Consider the following 15,661-nt stretch of genomic DNA (forward strand, 5'->3'; position numbering starts at 1 on the left):
TTAATTTTATTTTCTGTACTTTAATTTACAGAAGTTCTGCTAGTATAGTTCCCTGTGATAGTCTCAGATTTATCTTTAATTCTTTGAAAACGGTGCATATTATTTGTTTCAGTGCTTGATAATGTCAACATCTAAAACCTGTATAGAACCTTTTCTGCTCTTTTTGACTGGTGGTCAAAAATTGCGAGGTCTCCCCCAACTCTAGGATGGAGATAACTTACACTAGAGATTTGAGTGTAATTCAGTCACCTAGAAGCAGTACCACCACGGCTTGATACCTGGACTACCCAAGCTACACATAACTGGCCAGGTTCTAGACATCCTGTTTTCTATGCCTAGTCCCTGTTTCACAGGTACTCCATTCAAGTCCTGCTAAATAGAAAACTGTATATAATCCTTCCTCTTTTGCCCTCCCCAAACCCACATCATCCAAATAAAAACCTCAGCAGCTAACTCCTTATTATCTTTGCATTTTTTCTATAAATCTGAAACTCTCTAAAATTATTTCTTAAGAACCTAGCAGTTCTCCAATTCAGTCATTACCATAACCTGCTCATTCCCCATGTATTCTATTCCCTATCTTTACAATCAATTCTTTCAGTCACCTCACATCTTTCAGATGCTAGATCAAAAGCCTGTCTGGTTTTTGAAAACTCTACTAGGAACCATATGATACATAATAAGTAACAATAATTATAAATACTGGAATAACTCCAACTATTTGAAATTAGCAATCTAGACTTTCCCCATGACCCTTTCACTTTGGCTGAACCTTGGTGACAATCACAGAATATAATGCATTTCATCATGACAATTTCTATTTCATCTGCACTCTATTTCTCCATGTTCCATCTTAAATTTCTCCACCTGATGGTTTTCCACCCACAGCCTTGACTTTATCACTGCCTCTTCATACTGCTTCTAATTGAATCAATAAATTATCTTTGCTGAATTTGAGGCATCTGTCTCAGTATACTCCCACTTCCAATTACCATACCTTCAGTCTAATCAAGTAAATCTTCCTTTTTGTCTTCAGTTTTCTTCCATTCTGGCCTCTGAATTTGAACATGTTTCTACTCCATATAGGCTAGCGTATCTCACTTTTGTTCACCTTGTCTACATTTGCCTACACAGTAATAGGGAATAGGATCCCATTCAACCTCAGCCAAAACACCAAAAAAAAAAAAAAAAAAAATAGCATGCTTTTAATATTCTGATTAATGTAGGTGGAAATTGTATTAAAGTTAAAATTGCACATTATCTACTGATTTCATAGCTTTAAGTTGTGGATAATAATTAATGGAGTGTTTATCTGAGGTTTTCAATTAATAGAATAATTCAATAAATAGAATTAATTTCAATAAAAAGAATCAGTGACATTCTAACTGCAAGTGAGAATAAGAAATGAAGACCTACATGATGGCACCCATTCATAATTGAGTACTGTAAAAGCACTGACCATCATATTTACTTTGCTGAAAACCACCTTTTAGAATTCTGAAAAACCAAACACAGTTGGCAGATTACTGTTTATGAAACAAAGCAAAAGAGGTCTTGATTCAGGTATAAGAAAACTCCTGAGAAAAATTCAGGAAAATATTTCAAACACTGAAAGAAAAAGAACCATTATCACTGTTCAGACTTCCTGTAGCAATTAAGGCTGCTTTCACAGAAGCAGCATAAATACAGTCTAATGTGATTTAAAAACAAATACAAAGCATTTGCCACAATTAAAACTTTACTGCATGCTTTAGATAATCTATTAAACCACAAAATGGAATTTTTTAAAAAGTATTCATGTCTAGGGATTTCTTATAAATTAAAAAGATCATCTGTAAACATATCTTTGTTTGTTCATGTATTTGATAAAATAACTTTCTTTAAAAGTGATCAGAAAACAGCAAATGAAGGAAAATGATGCTGGTTACCATGGGCATTCAATTATTATGCATAGCTAACATTATTTCATTTAATTCCCACTGCAATCCTATCATGGATTGTTCTTTAACCACTAGAGAAATTGAGACTCAGAGAACATTAAGAAACTTGTACAGGGTCACATAGGAAGAGGAAGCAAGTGGCAGAACCAAAAATCAATCATAGATTGGTTCAACTCCAAAGTCCATGCTCAAACCTCTCTGCTTTACTTGTTCTACAGCAGAGACTTTCTTTGTAGAGGAACCAATCACTATTAAAGTACAAGCTATTTTAGTTCCTCAGGTCTAGACTATGAGTTTTTTGTCAGCAGAACCCATATTTCTTGTATAATTTTGCTTTTCCAATTCCTATTAGAGTAGCAGTAGCAACAAAGTTTTGCTATATAAAAAGCAAAATGAATTCAAGCCAACGAATTCATCATCACTGTGCCTAAAAGTTCCAGGACACATTATTCTAACTGGGCCTCACCTGGGAAAATAACTAAAATTTTAATAAGCAAGTTTTAAATGGGTACATAAACCTTTCAATGGTCAGTTTTATGGTGTCATTGTGAAGTGACTGAACATGTATCAGTCTGAGCTACAAACAGAAAAGAGAACTGTGGCTACGATACGATGTGATTATTTCAGAAACAAAAGCTTTCTTTTGAGTCAACTCATAAAGACAAACATTCTACAGGTATTCTGAACCTTGTACTATTTTCCCCCAGTACAGGTAGAAAAACTAAATACATAACTTTCAAATTGGAACTAATTATAACTTTTTCTGGCCTGCTGCTTCTGAAAAAAGATTTGGAGACAAAACACAAAGACAAACATCATAAAATAACTTTTATACAGGATTAGTAGATCTGTTTACATATAAAAAAACAGAAAGAACCTCATTACAGTTAGATTTCACATAAATTACACAGATTGACTTTTTAAAACTACTATTCAACTTCATTTAAAGTCCCTTTTAAAAATTTCATTTTGAAGGCACAGTGCATGAAATAAACCAATGACTGAAGCACTTGAGATGAATGGGTGTTGCACACCTCATATAAATAGCTATAGATTGCTCTGGAGCTGAGGAGTATCACTCTGAAACAAATGGAGAGGTGAAAAGTTGATTTTAATCTGATCATTAAATAATACCATTATGTCATACCTCCAGAAAATCTGCAGCATGGCCAGCATAGAGTGTAGTTAGTACACTCATGCCATTTATAAAAACCATAATCATATATATTTACATAATTTATGTCCAATTGCCTCAAAATGGTAATCTCCTTTCAAATTTCGTATTTTGTCAGTCAAAATCAACCAAGATAATATTCCGAAAGTCAAGTGAAACCACTAATGAATTATTGCTAAAAATAGGAGAAATGGGTATTAGGAAAGATTTCTTCATGAACTAGAAATCCAAGTTCAATTGACATTAATCAAGGACCCTAATCACCCTCCAAAATTCTGCTTTAATTAAAACAAATTAGAAACTCAAAGAGTTCTCAAAAAGTTGCTAGGTAGAAAATCATTGAACATCAATCAGAGTGGAATTTTTAGTAATAACAATAAAGCAAAAATATAGGGGAAATGCTGGGTTGCTACTGTTAAAACAATTCCACCCAAGAACCATAACATAGGGCACTATTACAGCATTCATAGCCAAGAAGCTTTTAATACAGCAGGGGCAAAACCTGGCACAAGTGCATTTCTGGCAACAAGAAGGTAACACTATTTAATGCTGAGAATAAATGGAAATGGACAAGCAGGTCACGGTTACTAAGTAACTGGTATGAGCTCAGAAACACAATAAGCTCAGACATAAACACTAACCTTTTATTTATTTGTCAACTCATAGTTAGTTTTAAGTTCAATAGTAATTAATTCAGCAAATCCCATTCAGGTGAAATTTACCAAAGATTAACCAATCAATCACACTAGGTCAAATATACAATATGTTTCCTTTCTAGAACATGACAAAGTCCCAAAGCAAATCCCTTCCATGTGCATTGCAAGCATTTTTCAGCTGGATAGGATCCCAATCACCACCCAAGTGTTCTGTTACATACATCAAAACCAAAGGGTCTTTCCTTCTGAAACTGTATTACTTGGGCTCATCTTACTGAACTACATAATCAATACAAGTACATTCACAAAGGCAGACACTTTGAACATTACCTACTCAATCAATTTGATTTTAGTAAGGAGCCAGGAGGGGAAGGTGGCTTACACACTGATCACCAGGACAAAAACAATGCCTTGTGAGTAAAGAAAGGCACAACTCAGACTGGGGCAAATTTCTGAATACTGTGATACTTACTTGCCTCCATGACTCCAAGGAAATGGAAAGTCTCTAGGAGAAACACTGAAGAAATGCGTCCCCATTCCACATGGCTTCAATGCCGTAAGCAGTTAATGTGGTGTAATACTAAATTAGACCCACAAATAGAGGACAAATAGAGGACAGAGCAGAGCTGAGAACACAGTCTTAGTTGTCATGGGTCATGTACATTCATGTTCATAGGGTAACACTGGTTGAGAAGGCCTTATTTTCCAGCTAAATGCATTATTTAGAAATTCATTAAAGATTTAAAATTTATAGCAGAATTTGGGGTTTTTTGTTTTGTTTTGGTCAGGAAAAATTCTAAAAGAACTATTTGTATGTTCATTTCTTTAAAAACTTTACACACATGGCTTGGCATGGCCTCCAGCCACTGACATGTACAGTTAAAGACATGTTTAATCCAAAAGAGCAGTAAGAGTAAAAGGTATTCTCTAGTGAAGACCAACGCTGATAAAGCAAAGGCTGTCACATCAACTTTGTTTCATTTATAGCTGTAGTGTCCCAAGTAGGGCCAGATACTCATAGATAGGCCCCTTATTGGTTTTCTAACTTTGTACTCTTAAAATTAAAACTGGAAAAGAACAATACACCACATCCTTAAATAAAAAAATAAAAGATTAGAAGAAATTAAATCATGTATATTTCATTCACTATTGGTATCCCACAAGCTTTGTTCCACGTATGTGGTGGGATGAGAATGAGGTGGCAGAATTTAGAGTTGCTAATACCAGGATTAGTACCAGAATGGTTTAACCTTGAATCACGCAGATTTATCACAGATACTTGTTAACAAATGTCATGACCTCACTATTCCTGCTAAACAAAATCTCTTTTTGTAAAGCCACTTTGGATGCATTCCTCACAAAACCTGGTTGAATGACGTAGGTGGGTGTAGGGTAAACCACTCTAAATGAAGGCTTTGGAGTCAGATGCGCTACTGTTGCGCCACGAGGTCCTCACATGAAGGCTTTGGGATGACTAATACATTAATGGATATAGAATACAATTTGAAAAGATTAGAGCAAGTTTTTTGATCCCCTGATATAGTACAAGTTCAGCAGCAACTTGGCCGTTAAAACATTCAAAGGTATTAAACCATTAGATCATTGGTAAGACTCATACTTACAAAAAGCATCATTTCCATCGAATAGCATAAGACAGACACAATAAAATGTAAATCTTTCAGGGTTTTGCCTGATTGGCAGTGAAGACGACATGTTCACACTGTGGTGTTATAGCACACAGCAGTTCATAGTTTACTTTTTTTTTAATGGAGGGAGCCACATTTAAAATCTTCCAACTGAATTTTAACAAAATTGGTTGATAGAAAAGAGACTGTCAAATGAAACATTAGGACAAAGAACCCAATAACTTTCAGAGGCCTATATGAACAAGGCAGGCCAAGCTATTTCAATAATACCATGCCATTATAGTGCATAGGCTTGGGCTGGAACACGAAGGATATTTTGTGTTCAAATGTAGGTAAAGAATGTGCAAGTAGGTCTCTTCCACACTTCCAGATATTTTCAGTAGAATTCAGATCTTGTAGATGGTTGGGTCTTGAGTGTACAACATAGAAAAAGGTTCGAATTTAGGAAATATGAAAGAGCTAGGCATTTCTAGAATAAGCTAGTGCTTCACGGATAAAAGCAGCAGCACCTGTGGGTTTTTACGAAGTTAAAAGACAGGCAACGTGAGTTTTAGCTTTTGCTAGATCTCCCTCTCAGCTCCATTAAAGTGGACATTTAGATCTTTCACAACAAAGCCATTAAGTTGCCCCTTAAAATAGGGATATTTAGAAGTTTGCTAAACCTTACAAGAGAGGTAGTGAAATCCTGCTTAGAGTGCAGCCCACCAGTTCTGATCTAGCCTTGGAACAAGTAGAAAGCCAAATGCGAAAACCCATTTATTCATTTCCTAAATGTTATATGTGTTTAAAAATAATTTCAACCTCCATTAAACCTGAATAAGAGAAACTCCAGCTATTTCATAACTAGAGAAAAGTACTCCTCAGTAGGTTGAGAAAACCAAGTTTTTAAAGCTTTATGTCAGATTCTGACTGCTGTCCCTGCCTTAATGTTTCTGGATTCTTTTGGCCATTTAAAATAAAGGAAAAAAGCTAAAGCCACTAGTAAACACCTGATGTACAAAAGACAACATCCACCAGTTGGCTTTATGCCGTTATTATGTAAGCTCCAAATAGCTCATCTTAAATTAAAAAGAAAAACAAAGTGGCTGTCCCATCTCTGCTGCATAAATAGACATCAGATTTCTTTTTAAAGGTTAAGAGTACTTTAAGGAAGGGAAGTTCAAAACTGCCAGCAAAATTCACAGAGAATACAAATTTAGCAAGTTAACTTCCCAAAGCTCTTTGAAGAAGCAAGATAATTTTTCTTCTTAATGCAGTGTCTCCCAGTAGGAACTGTAATTTTGCTTGGTACTTTTGCTGGGAGATATGCAAAGTGTTTTTCAATGTTTGCTGGAATATAATGTTTCCTCTTCAGTGTCTGTTTCATCCTGGAATTCATGGCTTAGGAGGGACTTCTTGGAGCCAGTTGACATCATGCGAATTTCATCTTCATACTCATCATGATGCTGCCTGAGCCGATGAAAGCCATCCTTGTGTCTATTAGACTTGATTGAGCAGATGCACCAAATAATGCAAGCTGTTAGGATCAATGCCGACATGGTGGCACCTGCCAAACAAAAACCATCATGTGGGTGGTGGTGTACTTTAGGACATGAATAAGCAGCTACTTACAATAGCACTTTTAAGGATATGCCCCTCACTTATTTTATTTTTATTTCATGCACTTAAGAAAAACCTTTTATTATTATAGAAGCAGTATATGTATAGTATGCAAAGTTAGAAAGTAACAGTTAAGCAAAAGTAACAAAAACTAAAACCATAAAACCACACATCTTTACATTTTCATTACCCAGAGATCATTTTTAATTATCTCAGTGTAATTTTTCCAGATCTTTATGCATGTGTATGTACATCTATTTTTTCTTTTGCCACAATGAAATTATACTGTCTGTTGTTCTGCAACCTGCTTTTTATAACTTCTACTTTTCCTTTTCAGTAACTTTTTTTTTCATCCAAAACCCCTCATTTATTTTAAATTTGTACGTAAGGGTATCAAAGAGTCTTAGTAACAAAAAATAATAAAATAATATAAATTAAGTTCACAACAGCTAAGAGAGACAGGTTTCAGCCACAGCTGAATCCTAGCTTCTGTGATTTTAACCACAAAGTTATTCACACTTTATCTGATTTGAGCGAAAAACTCTTTAAACACATCACAATAGACTCTATCACTGGACCATGTTTCCAATATACTACTTTCAACTAAGGATCTCTCCTACACACACCTTGTATTAAAACTTGGTTATTTTGCCTCAAGTTCAAGTTCCACCTAGAAATGAACTAAGGCTCTTTGGGTCAAATAGATACAATACAACAGACTATTTATTTTACCCCATATTTTTTTTTTCTTAACCTTTCAGTAATTCAAGTAATGGCACAAATTAACCATGAAGAAAACAAACATTTCCTCATTCCTGGATCTTAGGAAAGAAGAACTAATATAAGTTAAAGTCCTAGGAATTTATAACCTTAATATTATATAAAGCAAATCATTCAGTCATTCAACAACTCTTCATTAGGATCCACTATGAGCCAAGCATGGTTCTAGGATCTGGGGATGCAGATAAACTCTTTGCTCTCTCAGAGTTTACATTTTAGTGGAAGAGACTGAATATAGACAAATAAATGAACACATATATAATATAATGTCAGCTAGTCATAAGTGCTATGATGGAAAAAAGCAGGGTAGAGAAACTGACAGGGGTACTATTTTAGTTAGGGTGATTGGAGAAGGCCTTTCTGTGGAGGTGACATTTGAGTATAGACCTGAAAAAGTAAAGGTCAAGCCATGAGAACATATGCGAGAAATGTCATCCAAGAAAATCAGGTTTAGATAAGACGACATTAGAAGAAAATAGTTAGCTTCAGGTGATCATGGAGGTGACCCATTCTCAAACAGAAATGTCAAGCCTGGTTTTACCTTTAACTACTAAAAATTAAAATTTCTTTACCTGATACAGTTACCACAAGCTCCCTTGGCAAACCAAATATCCGATTATCTGTGTCAAAGACTATGACCACAGAACTAGCTGCATCATGATGCACAAAAACCTAGAAGGATAAAGTACAAGAATTATGAAAACGTTTACTTAAGGTATACTGCATCCCTGCTACATTCTTAGGGCCTGGACGGCAAACCAAGGAGATGATTCACTGTCATCTAAAGCATACAATATGTTATAAAAATTCCCCTTTTGTTGCCAAAGGAAAGAAAGATAACAAGATATCATAATCAAGAGGTGATCATACTTTCTATTTCTTTATTCCCCTCAAGCTTTCTAGCAAGAGTTTCAAAATAAAATAGAAGTATTATTAAGAATAAAAATTTACATGATACCACTCAATTTGACTTTCTTACCTGTGAATGCTGTTGCTGGTATCCGTCAGCGATGGCATTGATGTTATGGACACCTGGGGCTAACAGCACATGGAAATAACCTCCCTCCTTTGTGTGTACCTTTATTCCTTCATTAAGTACAATGACTGCTTTAGAGATTGGTTTTCCAGTCTTATCTTTAACAAATCCATGAACTCCCTTGTGAACCTGAAAAAATGTTTAAAATATAAATTTATGTTTTCACAATGGAGGCAATAGTTTGAAGCATGGCCAAAATCAACAAAACAAACCAAAAAAACCCACACGACCGGTAAGGCTTGCTTATTTCTCCCTCCCCACTGACTCTGCCCTTGTTTGCTACTCATTCAATGCTTCCAAGGTCAAAGAGATGGAGACAAAAAGAGAACTCTGACATAGTCAAAGCCTAAAGCATTAGAACCCAATCTTCTAAGACCTTGAATGATTTCTTTCCTACCACAGTATACTGACTCTAGTAACTGTGTGTGATATTCAAATCCAAGAACCTGCAACATCTTACGAGATCAAATTACCTCCAGATAGGTAAATGAATGGCATCTATTTAGGAAACATAAAATGGACAAAACTCTCCTTTCTATATAAATTTTAAATAAATAAATTTGTGGGAAAAGATTAAGACAATGTTTTGATAAAAGTTTCCATGGAACATATTCCTGGGAGTTTGCTTCTAGTTAAAAGGGAAAGACTCACCTCTACCAACATGCTAAGAAGAGATCGTTTATTTTCTGCCCACAAGGAAGGGAGTTGTGCTGCACTAGGAAAGTAGCAACAGCTTGTGTACACTGTGATTTCCGGACAATGACCATAGGTGACACTATAATCCTAGAATATAAAGTTCAAAATCGAATGTGGGAAAATTAATAAATAAAAGTAAGAATGAGGTTTTGTGATACAACAAATAAGTAAAATAAAAAGAAAACCTTGGCAATGTAAACAAAGAATCTGTAAAGCATTTTACGGCAAATGTAAACAAACCACTCTATATCAGTCACAAACATGACAGCTCCTAAGAGAGGCTTTGAGGACAGGGACTATGTCTAATTCATTTTTATATCTTCAGTGGTTCCCACAGTGCCTGGTAGGTAGAAGAGGTTTATTATGGTTTGATGAATAGATGAATGAATGAATAAGTACATGGAGAGGGCTAGCTTCCCTCTAAACTCAGAAACTTCACCATTGTTCTCAGAGCTTTGGAAAGAAGAATAAGCATTTGTCCTCTGATACCTTCAACCAGTAGCCTACTGGTGACAATAGTCACTGCCTGCAACATAGCATTTATCCAGGCATAGGAAGTGCCTGTGTAGATAGGTTCAAAAACCTAACTTCCTCCTAGCTCTTGGGAGGCCGAGGCGGGCAGATTGCTCAAGGTCAGGAGTTCAAAACCAGCCTGAGCAAGAGCGAGACCCCGTCTCTACTATAAATAGAAAGAAATTAATTGGCCAACTGATATATATATAAAAAAAATTAGCCGGGCATGGTGGCGCATGCCTGTAGTCCCAGCTACCTGGGAGGCTGAGGCAGTAGGATCACTCGAGCCCAGGAGTTTGAGGTTGCTGTGAGCTAGGCTGACGCCACGGCACTCACTCTAGCCTGGACAACAAAGCGAGACTCTGTCTCAAAAAAAAAAACCTAACTTCCCATCTTTCCCGCAAAACCTGTTCTTTTTCCTAATTCAGTTAATGGTATTAACTCATTTGCTCACATAGCCATGAAATCTCTTGTCTTTTACTTCTTTATTTCATTATTATCAAATCTATAATTTGCCCAATCTAATCAATTCCACCTCCACACTATCTCTAAAACTTCATCCTTTGACTATACTCCCACTGTCACTACCTTAATCCAGGCCCTCATTATTTCTTGTCTTGACTATTCCAAACCAGTCTCCCTGTAACAGTCTATCCTCCCTCCAAACTATCTTAACCCACTGTCAAGATATTAATTTCGGCCGGGCGAGGTGGCTCACGCCTGTAATCCTAGCACTCTGGGAGACCGAGGCAGGCGGATTGCTCGAGGTCAGGAGTTCAAAACCAACCTGAGCAAGAGTAAGAGCTAGGCTGGCGCCATGGCACTCACTCTAGCCTGGGCAACAAAGCGAGACTCTGTCTCAAAAAAAAAAAAAAAAAAAAAAAACGATATTAATTTCCCCAAAGCACAGCTCAGATCATGTCCCTGTATCATCCCTGCTCAAAACCTCAGTGGCTTCTCATTCTTTACTAAAACAAAGCATTCAGAGCTCCAGACTCTCTTTCCATTCTATCTTCTGCTGTTCTCCGTTATATCCCATATTTTAACTAAACTAGACTGCTCCATACTGCTTCCTCTCTGCATCCCAAATGCTATCACCTTTGTAAAGAGAAGACTATATTTCTGACCAGATATAATCCAGTCTTTAATTTCTCTATATCTCTATATCTGTTTAATCCCATTTTCAATTCTTTTGGATATAGAGTGGGATAGCTGGGTTATATTGTAATTCTGCATTTAACTTTTTGAGGAACCACCAAACTGTTTTCCACAGCAGCTGTTTTTTTTTTTTTTTTAGTTATTATAGCCATCCTAGTAGATGTGAAAACGGGATTAAACAGATACTTGCAGGCTAACGTTCATTGCAGCATTATTCGCAATAGCCGAAAGGCAGAAACAATGCAAGTGCCCATTAACACAACAAATTAATAAACAAAATGTGGTATATGCATACAACAGAGTATTATTCAGCTATAAAAATGAAGTAAGAATACATACTACAAAATGGATGAACCCTAAAAACATATGGTAAGTGAAAGAAACCAGAAAACAAAAAGGTAAATGTTGCATGATTCCACTTATATGAAATACCTAGAATAGGCAAATTCATAGAGACAGAATGTAGATTAGAGGTTCCAGAGGCTGAGGAAAGAAGAGAATAGCAAGTTATTGATTAGTGGGTACAGAGTTTCTTGTTGGGGCAATGAAAGAGTTCTGGAAATAGATACGGCGATAGTGGTACAACATTATAAATGTAATTAATGTCACTGAACAGTATAATCAAAAATGGTTAAAATGGCAAAAACAAAACAAAACAAAACAAACCCTCTCAGGTTAATTAGAGGGCTAAACATGTCAAGAAAGCCATGAAGCAGATGTCATTCACTTTGCAATATCAGAAAAGTTGCCTATTCTTTCACTCAATGGCCAATATTCATACCATTCTAACCATGTTCTATAAGGAGTACCTTCATGCTGCCCAGGTGACTATGCCATTCTGCTCCACGCATTACTCCTCCCGGAATATTCTCATCTATAAAAGCATTAAGAGATGTAGAATCAACAAGACCACAAGGCGAGACCCCCTCCCCCACAAAAGCAACAAAACCAACATTAACAAAGGGAAAATACTTACCTGATTTATTGGGGCAACTGGGCTGACCCATGTGCATCGATGGATGATTATTTGCATAAAGAGATGCCAAATGCTTCAGAGTCTCTTTATTTTCCACTACAAAAAGAAAAATTCAGAAGTCAGTGAAGAAATCCAAAAGATTTTTCTCCAAGTTCATCTTCATGAATACAAATCATCTTTTCCAAGTAAATTTTACACTCCACTGAAGTTTATTGAGAAGTTATTATAATTAACTAAATGGTTTTGTTTAGTCCAAGATAATCATACTAAGACAACAAACATTTTTCTTATATTAACATGTACTAATGGTGAGTACACAACAGGCTACCACACTAAAATACAAACTTGTATTCTGGGGCAACTGTGGCCTAATAACAGTATTCTTTGTAAGCTGCATTGAAAACAACCCAAACTATCCCCATATACTGTGACCCCCACAGAGATTCAGCAAGCAACTGTTTAACTCACCATGAGGTGTAACCAGTTAGTCAAAGTTTAAATCAGGGGAGGGTAACTCTGTCCTGTTAATTTGGTTACATATGAGTTTCTTGAGGCAGGTATATTGTGCCATATTCACTTGTATTCCCAATATCTATGGACATAATAATTGTTCAATAAATGCTTGTGGACTATATTGAATAGTATATAACAAGATGGGTAGACTCAGTAAAGCTAGGCATTTATTAGATCTGACCTCTCTTTTCCAAGTAACTGGACTGTTGACGTATGTACAATCTTCTTATGTTGATTATTTGCTCATGGATGTGCTCAAATGTTCACCATTTAAAAAATTTAGGAGGGATGTTACTTAATTGGAATTTCCTACCTAAGGTTGAATAGCATATATATGAAATGACATTCTACATACCTGTCTGTACAGGCTTGTCATATGGGTATGTGACTAGCACAGAACCACCATCTAAAGCAACAGAAAGACTGAAGTCCTGTTTTTGAATCAAATTTTCAATGATGGCTTTAGTCTCAGGCTGGGAGGCATTATCTAAAAAAGAAAAAAGTCAAACATAAAATACCAAGTTTTAAATCTTAGTATGAGTATCCATGAAAATAATATCTACTTGAACACAAAAGGCTAACTTAAAAATTTGTGGATAGGCCGGGCGCGGTGGCTCACGCCTGTAATCCTAGCACTTTGGGAGGCCGAGGCGGGCGGATTGCTCAAGGTCAAGAGTTCGAAACCAGCCTGAGCGAGACCTCGTCTCTACCAAAAATAGAAATAAATTAATTGACCAACTAAAAATATATATACAAAAAATTAGCCGGGCATGGTGGCGCATGCCTGTAGTCCCAGCTACTCGGGAGGCTGAGGCAGTAGGATCGCTGAGCCCCAGAGATTGAGGTTGCTGTGAGCCAGGCTGACGCCACGGCACTCACTCTAGCCTGGGCAACAAAGTGAGACTCTGTCTCAAAAAAAAAAAAAAAAAAAATTTGTGGATAAATACTTTATTTCTCCAGAAGGCACTATCTCAAGCAAGAAAGATACATTATAGAAGGTAGGTTATTCTGAGTTCTATATACTTCAGAATACTAATGACTCTAAGCCAGTTAATGAAAATTCTGAGTGGGAAAAAAAAAAAAAGGACAGACATATCCTGCTATAAAAAATAACTTAGAAAATATATTAATATAAACTATCTTTGAAAGAAAATAGGATTTTCAGAAAGCAAGGTGTTTTTCGCAACATTGTTTATAAAAGCAAAAAATTCAAAACAAGCTAAATGTCCATCAGTAGAAAATGGCTGAATAAAACTAGAGTACTGCCATAGATTAATGGCACACTAAGAAGCCATTAATAAGAATGTTAGAGGTCTCCAAGTACTGAGATGGAAAGATTTCAACAATATATTCGATGAAAAAAGTTACAGAATGATACAAATAGTTGATGATCTCATTAAAGTAAAGAAGAAACAGGCCTCTCCAAATCAACATATAGTGTGTGTGTGTGTACACATATATGGGAGAGTTGAGAGAGAAAGAATATACATCTCTATACAACTAGTGATGGAACCCCAATATTATTGATTGAATTTCTATGAAAAAAACTCTAAGTAATTTTGCAAATGAAAAAGGAGAAAAATTCACAAAGTTTTCTGGATGTCTGTATTCATTTATACCTCACATTCATAACCTAGACAAGAAAGTAACCTATTATTCACTGACACAATAGGGTCAACCAATCTTCTAGCAAAGAGAATGAACATTATCTCCAAAGTACTCTAGTGGCTTAAAATCTAGTCTTACTTGTGAAGTCCGTATCCAAGTCTTTGCCACGAGCATTTGTTTGTCCTATCTTTGAAGTACATTCTTTCTCTTGTGCTCTCTCTCGCCCATCCGGATTTAGAGAAGGGACAATCACAATCCTAGTCCTGTCAACCAACTAAAACAGAGACAGAAATCAATGAGTTTATTAGCTCTATGCGAATCAACAGGGACACTCCCATGCATGCCTCAAACAGAAAATCTTTATTATTTATCTTAAACACAGTTAATTTAGAAGGTAGAACATTAAAAGAAATATATAAATAAAATTTTCGCATGCTTCAAATAAATTAAAAAGAAGCAAAAAACTACTGTACAACTAAAGTTCCCAGAGACCTCCTGACAACTTAGAACAGAGGTCAGAAACCACTACCTGCAGGCCAAACCCAGTCTGCTGCCTGCTATATAAAGTTTTATTGGCATATGTCTTCATTTATATGTGACTGCTTTTGTGCTATAATGGTAGAACTGGATAGTTATCACACAGAGCGTCTGCTGCACAAAGCTTAAAATACATACTACCTGGCCTTTTATAGAAAAAGTTTGCTAACCACTGGCTTAGATCAATAATAATAGAGAGACTGTATTTCCTAGATTAAAAATTAGAATGTATAATCCAACAAATATCAATGTATGTTTGGAAATAATCAGACAGAAGAGTTGAAATCAATATGTCAACAACAAAAAAAAAAGGAGGTGGGATATTTGTCTTACCCATAATAATTTCTCCTTTAGATGATCCATAGCTACCCAATTTTTTTTTTTTTTTTTTTTTTTGAGACAGAGTCTCACTTTGTTGTCCAGGCTAGAGTGAGTGCCGTGGCATCAGCCTAGCTCACAGCAACCTCAAACTCCTGGGCTTGAGTGATCCTTCTGCCTCAGCCTCCCGAGTAGCTGGACTACAGGCATGCGCCACCATGCCCGGCTAATTTTTTTTTATATATATATCAGTTGGCCAATTAATTTCTTTCTATTTATAGTAGAGACGGGGTCTCGCTCTTGCTCAGGCTGGTTTTGAACTCCTGACCTTGAGCAATCCGCCCGCCTCGGCCTCCCAAGAGCTAGGATTACAGGCGTGAGCCACAGCGCCCGGCCTGCTACCCAATTTTTGATATACTTCATCTTATATATTTCTAATAGTAAATCAGAATAAGTGATCCCTGGCTTATTTATTCTGGCAAAATAGTCTACAGATTGAAAATATTTGAGA

At 36.2% G+C, this 15,661-nt stretch overlaps 1 protein-coding gene across 1 annotated transcript in view; it reads right to left on the minus strand.

Annotated features, from left to right (window-relative positions):
* Positions 1 to 2,749: 2,749 nt before the first annotated feature.
* The window catches only part of CPD (carboxypeptidase D), a 68,931-nt gene continuing 56,019 nt past the window's right edge, over positions 2,750 to 15,661 (minus strand). Inside the window, exons 14-21 of the mRNA XM_012740697.3 lie at positions 14,434 to 14,569; positions 13,043 to 13,174; positions 12,175 to 12,270; positions 12,008 to 12,072; positions 9,483 to 9,614; positions 8,775 to 8,960; positions 8,368 to 8,467; positions 2,750 to 6,962 (exon numbers count right to left, since the gene is read on the minus strand). Of these exons, the coding sequence (XP_012596151.1) occupies positions 6,736 to 6,962; positions 8,368 to 8,467; positions 8,775 to 8,960; positions 9,483 to 9,614; positions 12,008 to 12,072; positions 12,175 to 12,270; positions 13,043 to 13,174; positions 14,434 to 14,569 (1,074 nt within the window). The 3' untranslated portion in view covers positions 2,750 to 6,735. The remainder of the gene's footprint in view (positions 6,963 to 8,367; positions 8,468 to 8,774; positions 8,961 to 9,482; positions 9,615 to 12,007; positions 12,073 to 12,174; positions 12,271 to 13,042; positions 13,175 to 14,433; positions 14,570 to 15,661) is intronic.

Source organism: Microcebus murinus, chromosome 18 (assembly GCF_040939455.1).
Source record: "Microcebus murinus isolate Inina chromosome 18, M.murinus_Inina_mat1.0, whole genome shotgun sequence".
NCBI lineage: Eukaryota > Metazoa > Chordata > Mammalia > Primates > Cheirogaleidae > Microcebus > Microcebus murinus.